This window comes from Episyrphus balteatus, chromosome 2 (genome assembly GCF_945859705.1).
Source record: "Episyrphus balteatus chromosome 2, idEpiBalt1.1, whole genome shotgun sequence".
NCBI classification, from domain to species: domain Eukaryota; kingdom Metazoa; phylum Arthropoda; class Insecta; order Diptera; family Syrphidae; genus Episyrphus; species Episyrphus balteatus.
Genome location: NC_079135.1, coordinates 93,836,478 through 93,852,941, shown reverse-complemented (window position 1 = coordinate 93,852,941; position 16,464 = coordinate 93,836,478). Strand labels below are relative to the sequence as shown.

General features: G+C 26.7%; 1 protein-coding gene across 3 annotated transcripts in view; it reads right to left on the bottom strand.

Annotated features, from left to right (window-relative positions):
- Window positions 1-16,464, bottom strand: part of LOC129911220 (solute carrier family 41 member 1) — a 96,555-nt gene that overhangs the window by 25,233 nt on the left and 54,858 nt on the right. The window contains exon 1 of one of the 3 annotated variants that reach the window (XM_055988940.1): window positions 2,895-3,190. The exons of the other annotated variants lie outside the window; for them this stretch is intronic. Coding sequence (XP_055844915.1) covers window positions 2,895-3,099 — 205 coding nt within the window. The 5' untranslated portion in view covers window positions 3,100-3,190. Of the gene's footprint in view, window positions 1-2,894; window positions 3,191-16,464 lie in introns of those variants that run through there. 3 annotated transcript variants of the gene reach the window in all.

The following is a 16,464-nucleotide window of genomic DNA, read 5'->3' as shown; positions in this document are numbered from 1 at the left end:
ATCTTAATTTAAGTAAGTTTAGTGGGTTTGGCATATCTTACCATAAAGAAACTGATCTAGAACAAAAGTATACTTTTCTAATGGACTTTAGTGTGCTGATTTTGAATCCGAACTCAAAAAATTTCTGTCAGCTCTGGTTTTTGAGATATAGTAGTTTTTTTTTTTGAGATTTTCTAAAAAACACTTGATTTTGTGATACATTAATATCTCAAAATTCTGACGTGATAGAATTTTTTTGACTCCGGATTCTAGATCAGCACATCAAAAACTACAAGAAAACTTTACTTCTGTTTTTAGGAGAAACAAATCTGAAGCTTTACAAGGCAGTTTATCGATAGGTTTATTACAAATAAGATATTTCTAAATACAAAAGTAGTATATAAAATTACAAAACACGTACAAATTTTGTTTAATGTATTTTATTATGGTTTTTTCACATATTTGACTTTTTAAATATAATGGGCGTTGATATTCTCTAATTTCCTTAATTAAGGTGTTTTTGTTCATGAAGGATTTACTAAAAAGTGAAGGATTTCGATATTTCTGCTTTTTTTGTCAATCAGTATTTTAAAATATGAGTAAACAGTATTGTAGAAGGACATATTTGGTGTCAATCGATATTATGAGGAATAAGTCCTCCAAATTTGAGCTCAATGAGCCAAATGGTTTTAATTTTATACAAGATCAAATGAATCTAAAAGGGTGACGTTTTTAGAACTCCTAACATTTTTCAAAAATCATTTTTACAAAAATGGTACCTGATAGAATTTTTCTGAAACCAGATTTAGATTAAGGAAAGTCTAATCTTTCATAATATCAAAAAATTATTTGAAGGAGAAAAAAAAAGTTAAATTTTGCAGACCAGTGTAATGTATGAACTAAATAGACTCTCAAAGTTCTTTAGACCCAAGATTATATCTCTTTTCGTTTAAAGTAAAATCTAAAGACGAAAATGTGTTAACCACTGTGATTTGAGTCTCTGGGACGAAAAGCATAACCAATGCAATTTCGAATATTTCAGGAGACCGATGTTCTAATATATAGGTCAAAGCGTTCAGCTTCCAGAAGCGTTTTCACCCGCCCAACTTCAAACGGCTATATCTCGGAATTTTTATGCCAAAAGGTAGCGGAGACTCTAACCTACATTTGGGTACAACTCCAATCGGGAGAACTTAAAGGTAAAAAAAAAGTTAAACCCGATTCTGAAAAAATAGGCATGATGTGGCGGTTTAACATGGAAGACGATTTTTTTAAAAATCTGACAATGTGCAAAGCGTAGGCCAATGACACAAGCTATCATTTGGCTTGGCGTTCAAAGATTCGGGGATTTTTCGAAAAAAAATTTTACCCCAACTTTCAAACGCGATTTTCTTGGAATTTTGAAATAAAATCCAAAAACCCGATTATACCACTATCGGGTAGCTGAGAATATAAGCTTTCATATGGCACCACTCCCATGTCTCTAGGAATTGATACATTCGCAGATGAGATTTATTTTTTTCTCTCAGCGATAAATCTCACTGGTTGACCGAAACATAAAAAAATACAAAATAAAGGTTTCTCTCAGACCTTGACCGAAATTTTTCTTTTTTAAAAATAAAGGTTATTTTATGACCTTTATTAAAAATGGCGATAAATAAGAGTTATTAAGGAACCTTTCAAAAGGTTGAGATTTATTTCTGATCTCTACTTCAGACAGTCATTTCTACCAAAGCAAAGCGTATCAAAATAATAGCTGTGTCAGTGGTATCAGCTCGGTAAATCCGAATATAGCAGTTTAAAATAATTTGGAAAGATCATATTTGGGACCAATAGTTCAAAGTGTTTTGTGAGGGAAAAATAATCGATGTACATTTTACAGATTTTTTTTTACATTTTTCTTCTTAAAAGTATACTGAAACAATTTATGATTAAATATTCTTAACAGTTCTAATTTTTTTTAGTTTAAATTTATGGTATAAAAATCATTATATAAGGCTTAACTGCATTGGCGTAAAAGTGAAAAAGGTGAAAATTTTCAAAATTTGTCTGTGATAGTTTCACCGATTGCAAAATTTATAAACTGATGCAGAAAACTTATTTTAAATTGAAGACATCAGAAGAGAAAGGGGTAAAGGTAAAGGGCCATAATTTGTAGTTTTGAATAATCGTCGTTCAAAGTTTTTGGTTTACAATTTTTTGTATGGAAATGAGAGAGATTTAGCTACCTTCTTAACTAATGACGATAGATGAACGCCGATAGCACCAAAATTTAAGTTGTCAATTGACACTTATCAAAAATGTCACTTAACCCCTTCTTTTTCTGATGTCTTTAATTAAAGTTCCTATCATCGTGAATTTAGTTGAATAAATTTATTTATTAAAGAAAAACAAATAAGCTTAGATTTTGGTAAAAAACTAAAATAAATTGTATTCTTTTTCAAATAAACAAACTGCGCAAGTTAAAAAATTAAAATTACTGTTTTTATTTTGTATAAATGGCCAATGTAGTTAAGCCTATTGTGTGACAAAAAACAAAAAAAGGTCATTTGAATGATTTGCGGATTTTTATCATTTTTTTTTACATTTTTAAATGTAGCTTTAATAAGGTACATAAATAGTATAAATACAAATTTTGGATAGTATTTTTGACAATTTTAACATACAAACCCCGATAATTATTTACAATAGAAAAGTTGTTTTGATTTGAAAATATATCTATACAAATCACCAAAAAATATTTACAAAAGATTACAAAAAACTACGCATTGAAAAAAAAAAAATTAAGAAAAATGTAAAAAAAAGTGTACTTGAAAAAAGAGAAAGAGAGAGAAAAAAATAAGAGAATACTAAGAAAGAGAAAAAAGAACACTCCCATAAACATAATCAAGGAAAGAAAATTAAACAAAACTCACCATTTCCATAAATAGTAAATAATTTATATTTGTCATCCTGTGTGTAGTGTCCTGGTGATACTCCATTATTATTTGTAATTATATGTGTGTCGTTTATATTAATTTTGTGTGTATCAGTATTTAAATTATTACTATTATCGCAGCTATTTAGGAAATTATTACTATCAATAAAATCTTTAACGTTATTTGGATTTCTTTGATTCATTTTGAAATTGTTTTTTTTTGTTAATTTTATATATTTAATAAAAATGGGATTTGTTATTATTTTTTTGAAGAAAAATTTGTGTAAAAGTTATAAGTAAATTTAAAATAAAAAATCTTATTTAAAAAAAAATACTATTATTTATAAATGTATATTTAGAGAATGTTAAAAAAAAAACAACAAAATAAAAAGAGAAATGGAAATAAATTATTTATAAAATTTTTGTTTATAATACTTTTTTGTGTTACGAAATATTTGTGTATGGTTTTTCTTTTTTGTGTTTTTACTTTTTGTAAAATAAGAATTTTGTATAATTTAAGTCGGCGTACTGACGATTCAACATGTTTGTTAGTCTTTGGAAAATACTTTTATGTTGCTGCTCTAAACTACTCATTAAATTGGCAATCTACAAAAAAAATGTTCTTAAGCAATAAAATTTTTTGTATAAATGTATTTTATATAATAATATTTTACTTTTTTTTAGTTAAATTTAAATTTTAAATTTAAGACAAATGCTTTGTAACAAAAATTAAGTATATTTTATAGAAATGAGTTGCATCGGAAAAAATATTGTATTTACACGATTAGATAAGAAGAAATCCAATATAAATTATTTTTTTTTCTGCTTTGTGTTTTAATAATGAATTACAGATAGGATTTTTTTTTTTTTTTTAAGAGGAAAAATATTTAAATGTTTACATTATTTATACATAAATATATAATATATCACACAAAACTACTTTTTTTTTTACTTTAATTTATGGAATTGATTGTTTCATATAAGTTAGAAGAGTTGGGAATAATTATTATAATTATTCCTTATTTAAATTTTTTAAAGGAATTATTGTTGGAGGTCCTTTAATTTTAAATCGATGAAGTTAAAAAAAAACCTTGTTGGTTTACATCGTTCCGCTTTTTTTAAGGTGTTTTGTTTGTTTTGTTTTTGGTTTGAGTTAGTAAAAATCTTTATGATTTTAGTCACCGGACCGTTGAGATGGCTGCAATTAAAATTAATATTTGTTTTTGTTGAGGATATCGGTTTGAGAAAACTAATTGTCGACTTAAAGATTCTGCAATCAAATCATTATTTTGAGTTTAATTTTTGTTCTATTATAATAGTTATATAATTATTATTATTATGATGGTAATTTTGTTTTATGTGATGGTCTTTTTGTTGAACTAAGGTTTTTATTTCAAATTATGATGTTCAAGTGATTAAAATAAAAGAAATTTGAAAAGGTATTTGGGAGATGTATTTTAACAGTCTTTAAGCTAGTAGCTAATTAAATCTTATTCATCTTTAATCGTTAAAATTAGAATTTTTCGACCGTTGAGAATGATTTTTGTAATTTAATTTGGGGTTAAACAAGGTTGCCTAATGTCACTCGTAATACTTTAGTGATGATAAAAGATATGCTGAAGGAGCCTATCATATGAACAACGAACAAAAGTATGCATCAATTTCTATAACCAGCTTTAGAGACACTTCAAAGGTAGGCAGGAATATAGAAACATTAAATAAAATAAAGTTTCAATTACCAAATATCAAAGAGTTTTCTAAACCGAACTTTTAATTATGAACTAAGTAATTTTAAAAATAACCTATTTATTTTAAATTTTAAATCATTTTCGAATGAAAAGGGTACATTTTTACAATTCGTGCCGGCCATGTTGTTTTATAAGAATGTTTTCTTGTTGCGTTTCGCTCATGTCTTTTTCATTCAACTATTTTACAGAAGATCGCCCGAAAACATAGCTACTATCTGTGGCAATGTTAAGTAGGACATTTTTACGACCTTCAACCGTTGCAAAAATTCGAGCTTCGTCAATTTTCAACTGATTTGAATGTTTTTCATATTTTGTAAAGAAAATATTTAGACCTTTTTAGCGGTGTATAAAAAATGATGTTTTTCTTAAAATCTTAGACCTTAAAAATTCAAGAACTTAAAAAATACGTTTTTAAGTTTTTTTTTTTTTAATTTATATTTTTTCCTCTTTGACATCGCTTTAAGTCATACACTTGCACAGGGTCATGTTGTTTTTATTTTATATTTTAGCAATAATTTATTTTTAAATTCAAGGAGGTAAATAAAACCGATTTAGGTTGACTGAGAAAAAACTTTTAAATAATTTCAACTCAAGGAAAAATTTGATCATTTGGGGACAAAACAATTAGAACTAAAGAACTAAACCAACCCTCAACTGGGTGGAAGATTTACATGAAATTTCTGCATTTTTGTATTTGGCGAAATGATTGAGTTGCTAATAAAAACAATGACCAAATGATAACTCGCAAAATAAAAACATCGCGGCAATACTGGAAAAAATTAAGGGATCAAAAAAAAATTCCAAATTTTTGGGCAAATTTCAACAGGCCGTAACTTCGAAAGAAATGGTCGTACAAGAAATCGATAAAGAAGGAAATTGTAGCTCCAAGTGTCTAGTTTTTGGATTAGAACTTTAAAAATTTTTAACCTCTGCAGTTTTTGAGTAATCGTAGAAAAACCAGCAACAAAAAAATTTTCAAATTTTTTTTAGTTTTTTTTTTTGGTCTACGGGCGTGGAAAAATTTTTTTTAGCTTAACCACTATAAGGATCGGATACTTTGTTCATTTAGCTTTAATTTGGTTTTTTGAAAATTTTTTTGTTGCTGGTTTTTCAACGATTACTCAAAAACCGCAGAGGTTAAAAATTTTTAAAGTTCTAATCCAAAAACTTTCGATTTCTTGTACGACCATTTCTTTCGAAGTTACGGCCTGTTGAAATTTGCCCAAAAATTTGGAATTTTTTTTTGATCCCTTAATTTTTTCCAGTAGTGTATATAATTTTGTGATAATGGCGAATTGTTTGCGAAATAATTTCTGATGAAATACAACGTTCCCGGTAGCTATATTTCTTTATTTGGAAGACAAGTCAATGATTATGTTAGATAACTGGCATTTGCTTTACTACCTGAGAATTTTGCGCTGCTGAATTTAAGCAAGGATGGCACTAGTTTCGAAGACGTTAAACAATCGGGACGTCCAAAAAACTCTAGCCACTGACGACAGCATCGTCAAAAATCACTTAATTATTATAAACGACTTACAAATTAAAATGAGAGAGAGTTTTCCAAAATGTGAAAAAAATCAAATGCGTTTGCTGACATTTCACCAAAAAATGTTCTTGCATTTGCTCATTTGGCGAAGTTAAGGCAGGCCGAATAAATCTGAGTTTTTGGTATTGTATTTAGGTATATTAAACTTTGCAAACACCATTCTACGTTCGAAATAAAAAATCTTAACAATAGATCAGGAAACATGGCTCTTAAATAAATCAAAAACGGTTTTTTAGGCTGGAAAATGTATGGCTGCTACTTTATTTTATAGTTTTTTCAATGTAGCTGCTAAGTGTCGATATCGATTATTTTCAATAAAGAAAACCCATTACAAAAAATACGCATATTCGGCAAAAAAAAAGAAAATGCGAAAAAAGTCATTTGCAGATACGAAACCAGTTGTTTTAATCTAAAACTTTTTATTAATTTTTGAGATTGCAAACTTGATACTTATTTCGTATGATGTTCCCATCATCATCAACAAATACTACAATTAATGGAATACACTCCTTTAATTGGAGGAAATGCTTTGTGAAATGGTATGTTTGTTATTGGAACTTGTTTTTGACAGGAAACAATTTGTAATGAATCAAAGTTCAATTGAAAAAAGTACCTCCTGAAGTGTGTTTGCATGATAACATAATTCCAAACTGTAGACTAACACTGTTCAATATTCCAACAGAAAATTTTGTGGATAAAATCAATTAAGTTTAATCGCATGAGATTTCACAAGTCAGTTCACTCGAAACAAATTTGTTCAAATCACAAACGGTTTGCTGACTAGATTCTTAATATTTAACAGATCACAAACTTAATTCTGACAAACAGGCTGATTAAAAGGGTGGAATAAGAAAATTGTGATCCTGAATTAATATTTTCTTGAGGTGTACAAAATTTTTTGTACAAAGTGATTCACATTTAAATTCCAATCAACATTCTAACAAATTGTAAATAGAACTGATAACATAAAATACAACCTGTCAAGGACAATTGCCTATCTTAAATATGAACAAGTTGCATTAAAAATACTTCACTTAAATTAAGGCGTAAAAACGTAAAAAACAAAACACTTATTTTCGCGCTTCATAGATAAAGAATATTTATTGTTTTTTTTTTTTTTTATAAGGAAACACACCTCTTTCTAATATTTTGAATCTTTAACTTTTAAGTTTTAATATTTTTGATCAATCCATTTAATAATTTTTTAGCGTTTTACATCACTTTATTAACGAATTTGTAGAATTCTTCATTTAGTACATAAATGTACTGATTTTTTTATATTTTAAACGACACGAGCCAGCTCTTTAAAGTGGCCATTTCACTTCTGTTTTGAAATTAAAAAAACAAAAAAGTGAATGGGACTGAATTATGTTTAATATTTATTTACTATTTATCAATTCAAAAGTGATTGGAAGCTTTCTTAAGAAATCAGTAACTTATTGCGATAGTTTGAAGTGTTATAACCTTGCAACATACTCGTATTATAAGCCTTTACTGATATCAGTAATATGTTCTCAATTAATTAAGGTATTTCTACTTTTAGTCATACAAACTTATACAGAAATGTTCTTCTAATCGGATTAAATGTTAATCTATATCACTTTATCATTCAATAATTTTGGATTAGAGATTCATTACATTGCTGTATTTAGTTAAAAATTTGTATCAGCCTAAAGCTTTAGCCAAGTCTAAAGATTATAATAAACCCAAACGCAAAAAGTTTGCAAAATTTCCAGCGAAAAAAGACTACGAATGAAGGAAAAAAATATAAACAAAAAAGTAATAACTACACGTGGCCGGTAAAGTATATAACTAATTTAAAAAAAAGATTAATAAACCGATTTAATAATTGTTAAAGAGATTAAAAATTATATACATTTTTTTTAGACAATTTTTCGATTGAATTAATTGATTTGGTAATTTAATCAGATTTAGTTATGTGAAGAGGTTCTTAATTTTTAGCATGCTTCAATCAAATTTGTTTATATAGGAATAAACAAAAATCATGTGGTTTTTTTAAACTAAAATTTTGAAGATAAAAAATTAAGCTGGAATGACAAATCAATTTTAATCTCAAAGTTTGCATTCGTTGCAAAAATTGAAGTTGAGATGATAAAATAAATAAAAAAAAAAAAAAAACGAGTGGAGAGAACACGAAAAAAGTGAGTCTCACAATTATAATACGAAAGAAGCTTCAAGTTGAAAAATTGACTAATATACCTTCAAGATAGCTCTTCTCGTTTTAAAAACGATCTTTATATTGGTTATTTAGAAAATACTATTATTCTTAAAAATGGCATCTACGATTTCGAGAAGGAAAAATATATTTGCACTTTATTAACTTAACAAACATTTTTATTTTTTTCTGTTTACATTTTTGTTTAAATCTTAATCAGAAACGATATACAAGATTTTAAAAGTTATTGAACCTTAAGAACGTTTAAACACCAAAGAATAAAAGAATCTGTGAATGATTTTGAAATTTCAGCTTTTTAGCAAACAAAAAATGAAGGTCTAACAACACGTGTAGTACACAATACTGCACGTGTTGTTAGACTTTCATTTTATTTGTTTTGAATTTGATTTTTGGTAGGAAGAAATGCTATTATTTTCACAGTTTGGCAAATATTTTGTTAAATGTTAGTCTTTGCTTTGCTTGTCAAGTCAAATGTTTTTTTTTTAACAAAACAAAGACAAACATAAAACTGTGTCTTCCTTGAAAAATTTATCTGTTTCTTTTTGCTTGTGCAATTGTATACACCAATTTTAATATATAATGTATTTGTTTTGCACAAATAATTTTATTTAATAACACTTGTCGGAAGAAAATTAAATAAATCTGGAGCAAGAACTTTTAGTCGCAAGAATTAGTCTTAGAGTTCAAGTTGCTTAAAAAGGACCTTTTACATGTTTAATGTTTTAAAAAAATATATATAAAATCCTTCCTAAAGGAAAGTAACAATTTTTTTAAAAAGAATTTGAAGAAATTACACATTTTGATATCTTTTATTCGACTTTAGAAACAAAAATCATAATTGATGGAGTTGCTTTAAAAAAAAAATCAATTTTTGCTTTTCAAATTTTGAATTTTATTAAAATTAAGTTTTTAATTTATCCGTGTTAAAGTTCCATAAGAATTTAAGAGAAAGTCAGAAAAATATCAAAAAAATTAAAAAAATATTATGTTAATAATGGATTTTGAAACAAAATTGGTCAAAAAGATCGACCTTATCCAAAGAAAAGCAATTGATTCTTTTTATCACTTCTTTTAAAGTCTTTTTTCAAAATAACTTCTATGAATTGAAAATGTTATATGAGAGCTATCTTTTCGAAAAAAAAATATTAAAAACGAAAAAAAAAAACAAAAAAAATTCAGAATAACGAAGAAAAAATTGGAGCTGAGGTCACTTGAACTTTAAAATTGAAAACTTTCAGAAGTCTCTGAAAATCATCTGTAGGTAGGTACAAAACTTGAAGAAAAATACTACGTCCACCCGTTTAAGCTGTGGAAATTGGTACTAGTGGACATAAATCTGAAAAAAAAAACTGACGAATGGCATGACGAAAATCAATATTTGAATTTTTTGTCCTTCAGCGTTATAATAGATTTGTTTAAAATCTCAAACCATTATTACATTTACTTTCATTTTTATATCACAACAGAAAGTAACAACAGAAAGTAATTTTTTTCATTGAAAATATTGTTTCAGTCAAATTAGGTAGAGTTAGAAAATCGCGGAACTTTCACTAAAATGTTACCTGTAATACGTTACTCATCTTTAAGAAATATTAATTACTAGACAAGTTCTATAGAACTTAGTTGCAATCGAAATCAGGAAATGGTTTTGGTATTATTTTTTTTAAAGAATTTCAGACTTCTAAGGCAGGCATTTTAGGGTCCTCTAAAGGTTTTTGAAGGTTTAAATACTTAGCCATGGAAAAAAAGTATGAATATACCACTTTAATACTTCAAGTCTTTCAATTCATTCTTTCTTTTTACTCCTCTTTTTTAACAATTTATTATACAAAATGTTAAAGTCTTAAGCTTATAAAAATAAATTTTCATTTTAAGCTAACTCGAATTGCAATTTTTCCAGGATTACTGTTTTTACAGGCCTGTTTTTTTAGATATGAACATTTTGGGTAGTGCCTGGTTTATGATTGTAATTATAATACATACATATTTGTAAACAAATTTTCATTTTGTATGTAAAAGGAAATTTTCTCATTACAATGGCAAAAGTTGAAAAAAAACATCCATTAATTGAAACAAATTCATTTTTTTAATAAGATAAGAATTGTTTTGTTTCCAAAGTTTTGAAGAATCAAGAAATTTTGAAAAAAACTCAAAATAGTTTCTTATCAACTTTTAGGTTATTGAGTTTTTAACTTACAAAATGTCAAATTCAAACATTAAGATGGAATTATTTTCTCATCTTTTATTATTTTTTCCTTTTAAATCAAGTTTTTTTAGAAGCAATCTTAATTTTTAATAAATCACCTTAAACGAAATAAAAACCCCTACGCTGTAAAGTACTCCTCAAAAAATAAAAAAAATAAAAAAATAATAAGTAATAAATTCAAACTCATATAATTTCCGCTTTAAACTAACTATTTTTATTATTTCTTAACTGACCACCTCACCTCACACCCGCTCTAATTTAAATCAATCTCTATCTCATCTAATAATTTATGCAGTGCATTTAAAAAATTTAAAAATAAACTCGCGTGCGCGAGTTAAAATTAATGACAAACTACCCCATAAATATAATATACAATATTGTGTGAATAAGATAGTTTTGTTAAACGTCAGTAAAATATAACAGTGCTTGCTGCTATTGCTTACTGTCATCTTTTGTTTGGGGGATTTACATCCGACACGATTGTCTTATGTCCATTTTTATTGTCCACCACACACCCTGACGTATTATGAATACTAATTGCTAAGGTAATCAAATTGCGTGATTCTATGAATATTATGTACCTATGGATAAATAAATTTTATGCTCAATTAAGAAAAACAAATCTATTCTTCATCTGTCAAATGATTTGATATATCAATTTAAGATTCAAAACACTTGTTAACATAGACAATGTCTATTAGACACGTTTTCATCATGTACAAAAGTCATAAACTGACAGACAATTTACACTTTTTCATTATTTCCTTAAACGATGAGAACAAAAGAAAACAGTAGTTAAATGAGGTTTTAACATCACAAAAAATTTTTAAACAGGATTTTCATTGCATTTAATTGTTCCTTGAAGTCTAATGGTCAATAGTTAGCACTTTTTGAAAAAGTTAATGAATGCTACCTAAGAAAGAGTAATATGGCACTTCATGTGCAAGAGTGTTTATCTAGCAGAAGAAAGAACATCAATTTTCTTTCTTACGCACTGATTTGAAAAAGTACTAAAAGATTTCCCCAAAAAAGACGAATCGTTATCTTTCTTAAACTATCGACCGATTTATCTCTATGCTTTCTGAGCTAAATATTTTGCAGAACGAACAATTTTAAACGGCCGTCAGTACGGTTTTCGTAGCAGGAATTCTGCTTCTTTAAAGCTCTAAAGAAACAATAGAAGCTTCTGTTAGGCCTTATACAAGCTAAATTATTTTTTGGGATTAGTTCACTATGACGAACGGTATGATATGGTTCCTTAGCCGCATATGACGTATGTGGAGTATTCCAGCAAACTCGGTATTTCCCACCCATTTTCATGAAAGCGTATTCAAAAAAACTATTCAAGGGTTTTTCCTCTTGAACCCTCCTTAAATTATCATTATATCGTTTCTATGAAAGTAAAAAAATGCCGAAAGATACCAGTCGATTGGTAACAATAACTCAAAAACTTGTTTTTTAAGTAACGCTGGTCTTCGTAAACAGCAACGATATTTTAAATTTAGAATGAACAACTATATATACAATGATGGTTGTCAGTGAATGATTCACAAAGATTATCTGCTTTAATTTGCTTGATTTTCTAAGAGGGTCACTGTGGCGTATGTGTAACTTTTTTTTCAGGGACAAATCTTAGCGACTCTGTTCATGATCTTTGTCGACCTATTACTTTCAAATTATTTAATGTGAAATCATCCACATGTAACGCATTACTAAATGACCTGTTTTAACTGTCGAATCACTTTTTTGTTCGACTTGTAAATTTCAAAAAAGATTAGACTAATATTACACTTAGGGACAATTTTTCAATAGTCAGATAAACCTCAGATAGAGCTTATTAATAGGAATAAAAGATTTTTTTATATTGACATTTATTCTTCTCATAGTCAAATTGACGATTGAAAAATCAGGATATAAAAAAAAGCTAGATACATAATCAAATCTTCTACATATATTCATCTCTGTTATATTGCATTTCTTTAAAACTAACTTTTTTTAAATGCTATTTTTCTCCCAATGTAGGTAACCATTAATTAGGTACTGTCTAACTGTCTATTATTATTTACACTAAGTTATTACCCTCTCTGTCAATTAAAACGTAACTTAAGTTTATTTAAACAATTAAAAGCTATTTGCATTCTTAATATAAAAACTCTATATAAATGATTACTTAGATAAATTTGTTTGGCTTAAAAAATTTTCGTAAATATTTAGTTAAACTTTTATGCGAGTTAGTTGTGTGATCTTTTCGGCTTTTGTTTTTTAATTCTTATAAAATCAAAAGTAAAAATTTTTATTGTATGAGCTCATAAAGCCGGTGATATAGTTATAGACGCCTAGTTAAAGTTTTGATGAAGTTCAAAACAAATCTTTTCATAAAAGGTATGGACTATATTTTATAAATTTTTCCGTAAGCCATCTAGAAGATTAGATAAGAAGTTTTTATTTGAGTTATTATTGTTGTATAGGTATATTTTATTGTATCTTATAATGTATCATTTGATTGTTTATAATTTTTGTTCAACATAAGAAACCTTGAATTATCAAAGAGTACATTTTGTTTGGCATTGGATTGAATAGAATGTTTATTTGTTATGGTTTAGACAAAACAAGTTAGAAGGCGGGAATTTCTTCTATAATCTATATAATTTTGTAGATGAAGTATAAAAATTGCCAATGATTGTTATTTTTCCTAAACCAGATTTTCAATATATTTGGGGTCTTAAACATAAAAACAACAGTTAACTGTCAGTTTCTTAACGCATGCTTATTTTTAATAAGCATAGTCACGTAAAGCCCAAGAAACTCGACAGCATTCTGCCTAAAGAAATGAATTCCAGCTGCAAGCTGTTTCAATATTAATACAAATATGAAAAATGAGTATTGTTTAAAGTCCCTGGACCAAAAAATAAAAGACAGTATACACATATACGACGAATACCTTGAGACAATTGCCACAAAACAAATATTTCGTTTTTTTTTTTCTCATTGTTGAAAAATTGATTGATTTCGATGCTCTGTTTACTTTAATGAAAACTTTACAATTTTTGATTTTATTTAAAAGAACAAAACAATGAAATTATTTAATTTCATTGCAAAATACAACAAAAGAAAAAAAAATTATCAACAAAAAACAAGAACAACATTTTGTTGAATAATAAAAGAGAAATATTTGAGTTTAAGGATATAAAAAACCATTAATTTCAATTTGTACTTTGTACTTTCTTTCAATCCAGGGCATTTGAAAAACTACAGCAAAACAAAAATACTTGTTTCTTTTTTGCATATAGGTATCATTAATTTCTTTTTCAAAATTAATTTATGTAGGTATTTATTTGATTTAAATAAACCACAATATGTCATAAAATTGGTAATTTGATTTAATATAAAGTTAATTTTAGAAACTTATATCGGTTGTCTGAAGTTCAAGGTTAGAGAATCCCTCTAAAGACATAAAAATATAAACAAATAAACGCATGGTCGTATTTAAATACAAATTCAATCTATTCAATCAATAAGTCAATCAACTAACTAATTGAAAATTTTTTTTTTTTTTAAATTGTTACTATGTATTTCTCTATTTTCCATATTGCACCTTTTTGTACTGTTGATTTTACCTTGAAATTCTTATGCAACTGAGCATACAAAATAGCATACCATCAGTAGAGGTTCAATTAGGTTTTATAGTATAGACCCCCACCAACTATAAATATAGTTTAAGTTAAACTAAAAGAAAACAAAACAATAATTGATAAACGCAACACAATTTCAATTAAATCGGTTTTCATAGTAAAAGACATAATGTTTCAATTTTTTTTTTAATTTGAGTAATCAATGTTTTAAATAATTGTTTTCTCCTATATAAAATCTTTGCAACCACTGAACTTCATTTAAAGCTCAAAAAGAATCTATAAATCAAAAGAGATAGAAAAATATTTTGACTTGTGCGGTTCTAATTTCTAATCCAAAATAAAATTTCAAAAATATCACACGGGAACTTCAAGATTGAATATGACTTTCAAAGCAAGTTAAGTTTTTAGTTCTCAGAGTTGTCACTAATTTTAATTATTATTTTTTTTTTTTAGAACGGTTTTTAAATTTTTTAATTGTCTAAAGTCATGAAAAAGAACGTTAACAATTTCCAAACGTCAAAGTATAACTGAAAATTAGTTTTAATACCGACCTCAATTTCGCTTAGGATTGCAATTAACTTCTTAAAACCTATTATTTGTCATTGCGTTGTTTTTTCAAAACCTCAGTCGATTTCTACAATTTTAAAAGGTGTTGGGAGTCAAACATGTATGTACGTACACTTTTACGCATAAGTGGAAAATTATTCAATGAAAATATTTATAACTTTTTTAATAATTGAGATACGAAAAAAAAAATTAAAGGGTGTTTTTTAGAAGGATAAAACTATGAAATAATTGCCAACACTAGCTGTTTTCAGTATATTTTGGCAAACCAGCATGGAAAAACTTACATCGAAACAACGTTAAAAAACCTTTTCGCTCTGTTCGCCAAACTTATAGAACACTTCGCCAAGTTTTGCGGGTTTAAGAGAAAAATTGATGCAAAATTTGAAGTGCAGTCACGAATGCCATACGTAGGTACACCAGAATTTTTATTTTAAATATTTAAAAAAAAAATTTGTGAACCAATAAAGCAAATATTTTGGTCTTTTCATTGAAGTTGTTAGGTTAAATTAATAAAAATCTATGCCTCTAAAAAACACAACAGTTGTAGAAAATAAAACTATTAGAAATCTACAAATGTCCTAGATTTTCAAAAATATTTCCAATTAATATTTTTCAACTTTGTTTAACTATAACTTTCTTAATATCGATAAAATCGAAAAAAAAAATGTCAATGTCAATACTTTTATAACTAACCAAATCAACTTTAACAAGCCTACGGAGAAGAAATAATTAGTTGGTAAATTTGGAAATTTTTCATCAGGTTTCTGAAGCTCAAAATTGGACTGTTTGCTCTCATTAGTTTGCTACTTTTTTAATAGAAAATCAAAACGAAAGCTAAACGAAATAAAGAGGTTTCTTGTTACAACGCATCCTTATTTTTGTGCTATTAGTAGAGTAACTAAAGCAAATTATTAGGGAACCCGGCCGAACAGCTCTGATTTTGACGATTTTTTTTTTCAAACGTAGGTAATTAAAAATACTTTAAAGTCTATAGATTAAAAATTGCCGGTGTTGCCGTATTGTTTTTTTTAAATTAAAATTAAATTTTTTTTAACAAAACTATTTTTTTTTGCTTAAATTTCAAAAAACAAATGACAGAAAAAGATTATCTAGGTAATTTAAGGAAAATATATAAAAGGCAGTAAGGGACAATCTTCCATCGTTTAAGCGATAAATGCAATTTTCTAACATTCTGACCTCAAACACAAAAAAAATATTTTGAAAACAACGGCAACACCTACAATATTTTAAAATACATTTTTAAAAAGCCAGAAGCTCATTCTTATCTCTTGAATTTAAATCCACTAAATTTGATCAAGACTTTTTGAAAAAATGGTCCTCAAACTCAGAATAAAAAAAAAATGTTATTAGAAAAATTTAAAATGACTTTTTTCCATACTTTTTCTAATAAAATATGAATTTATTTAAAAAAAATTTTTGGCCATAAATATTATCAGTTGAATTTCGAAGCAAAAAAGGTAAAATATATCACACTTAAAAAAAAAAAAAATGAAAAATTACTTCAATTTCAATGGTTTTTTTTTATTAAAACTGAATTTTTTGCATTGAAATAATTAATTTTCTCAAAGACTGTGGTAAATAGGAACTTTAAATTTTTGCTATTTAATTTTCAACAGTAAGGGTTATTAAATGAATAAAAAATAATTTT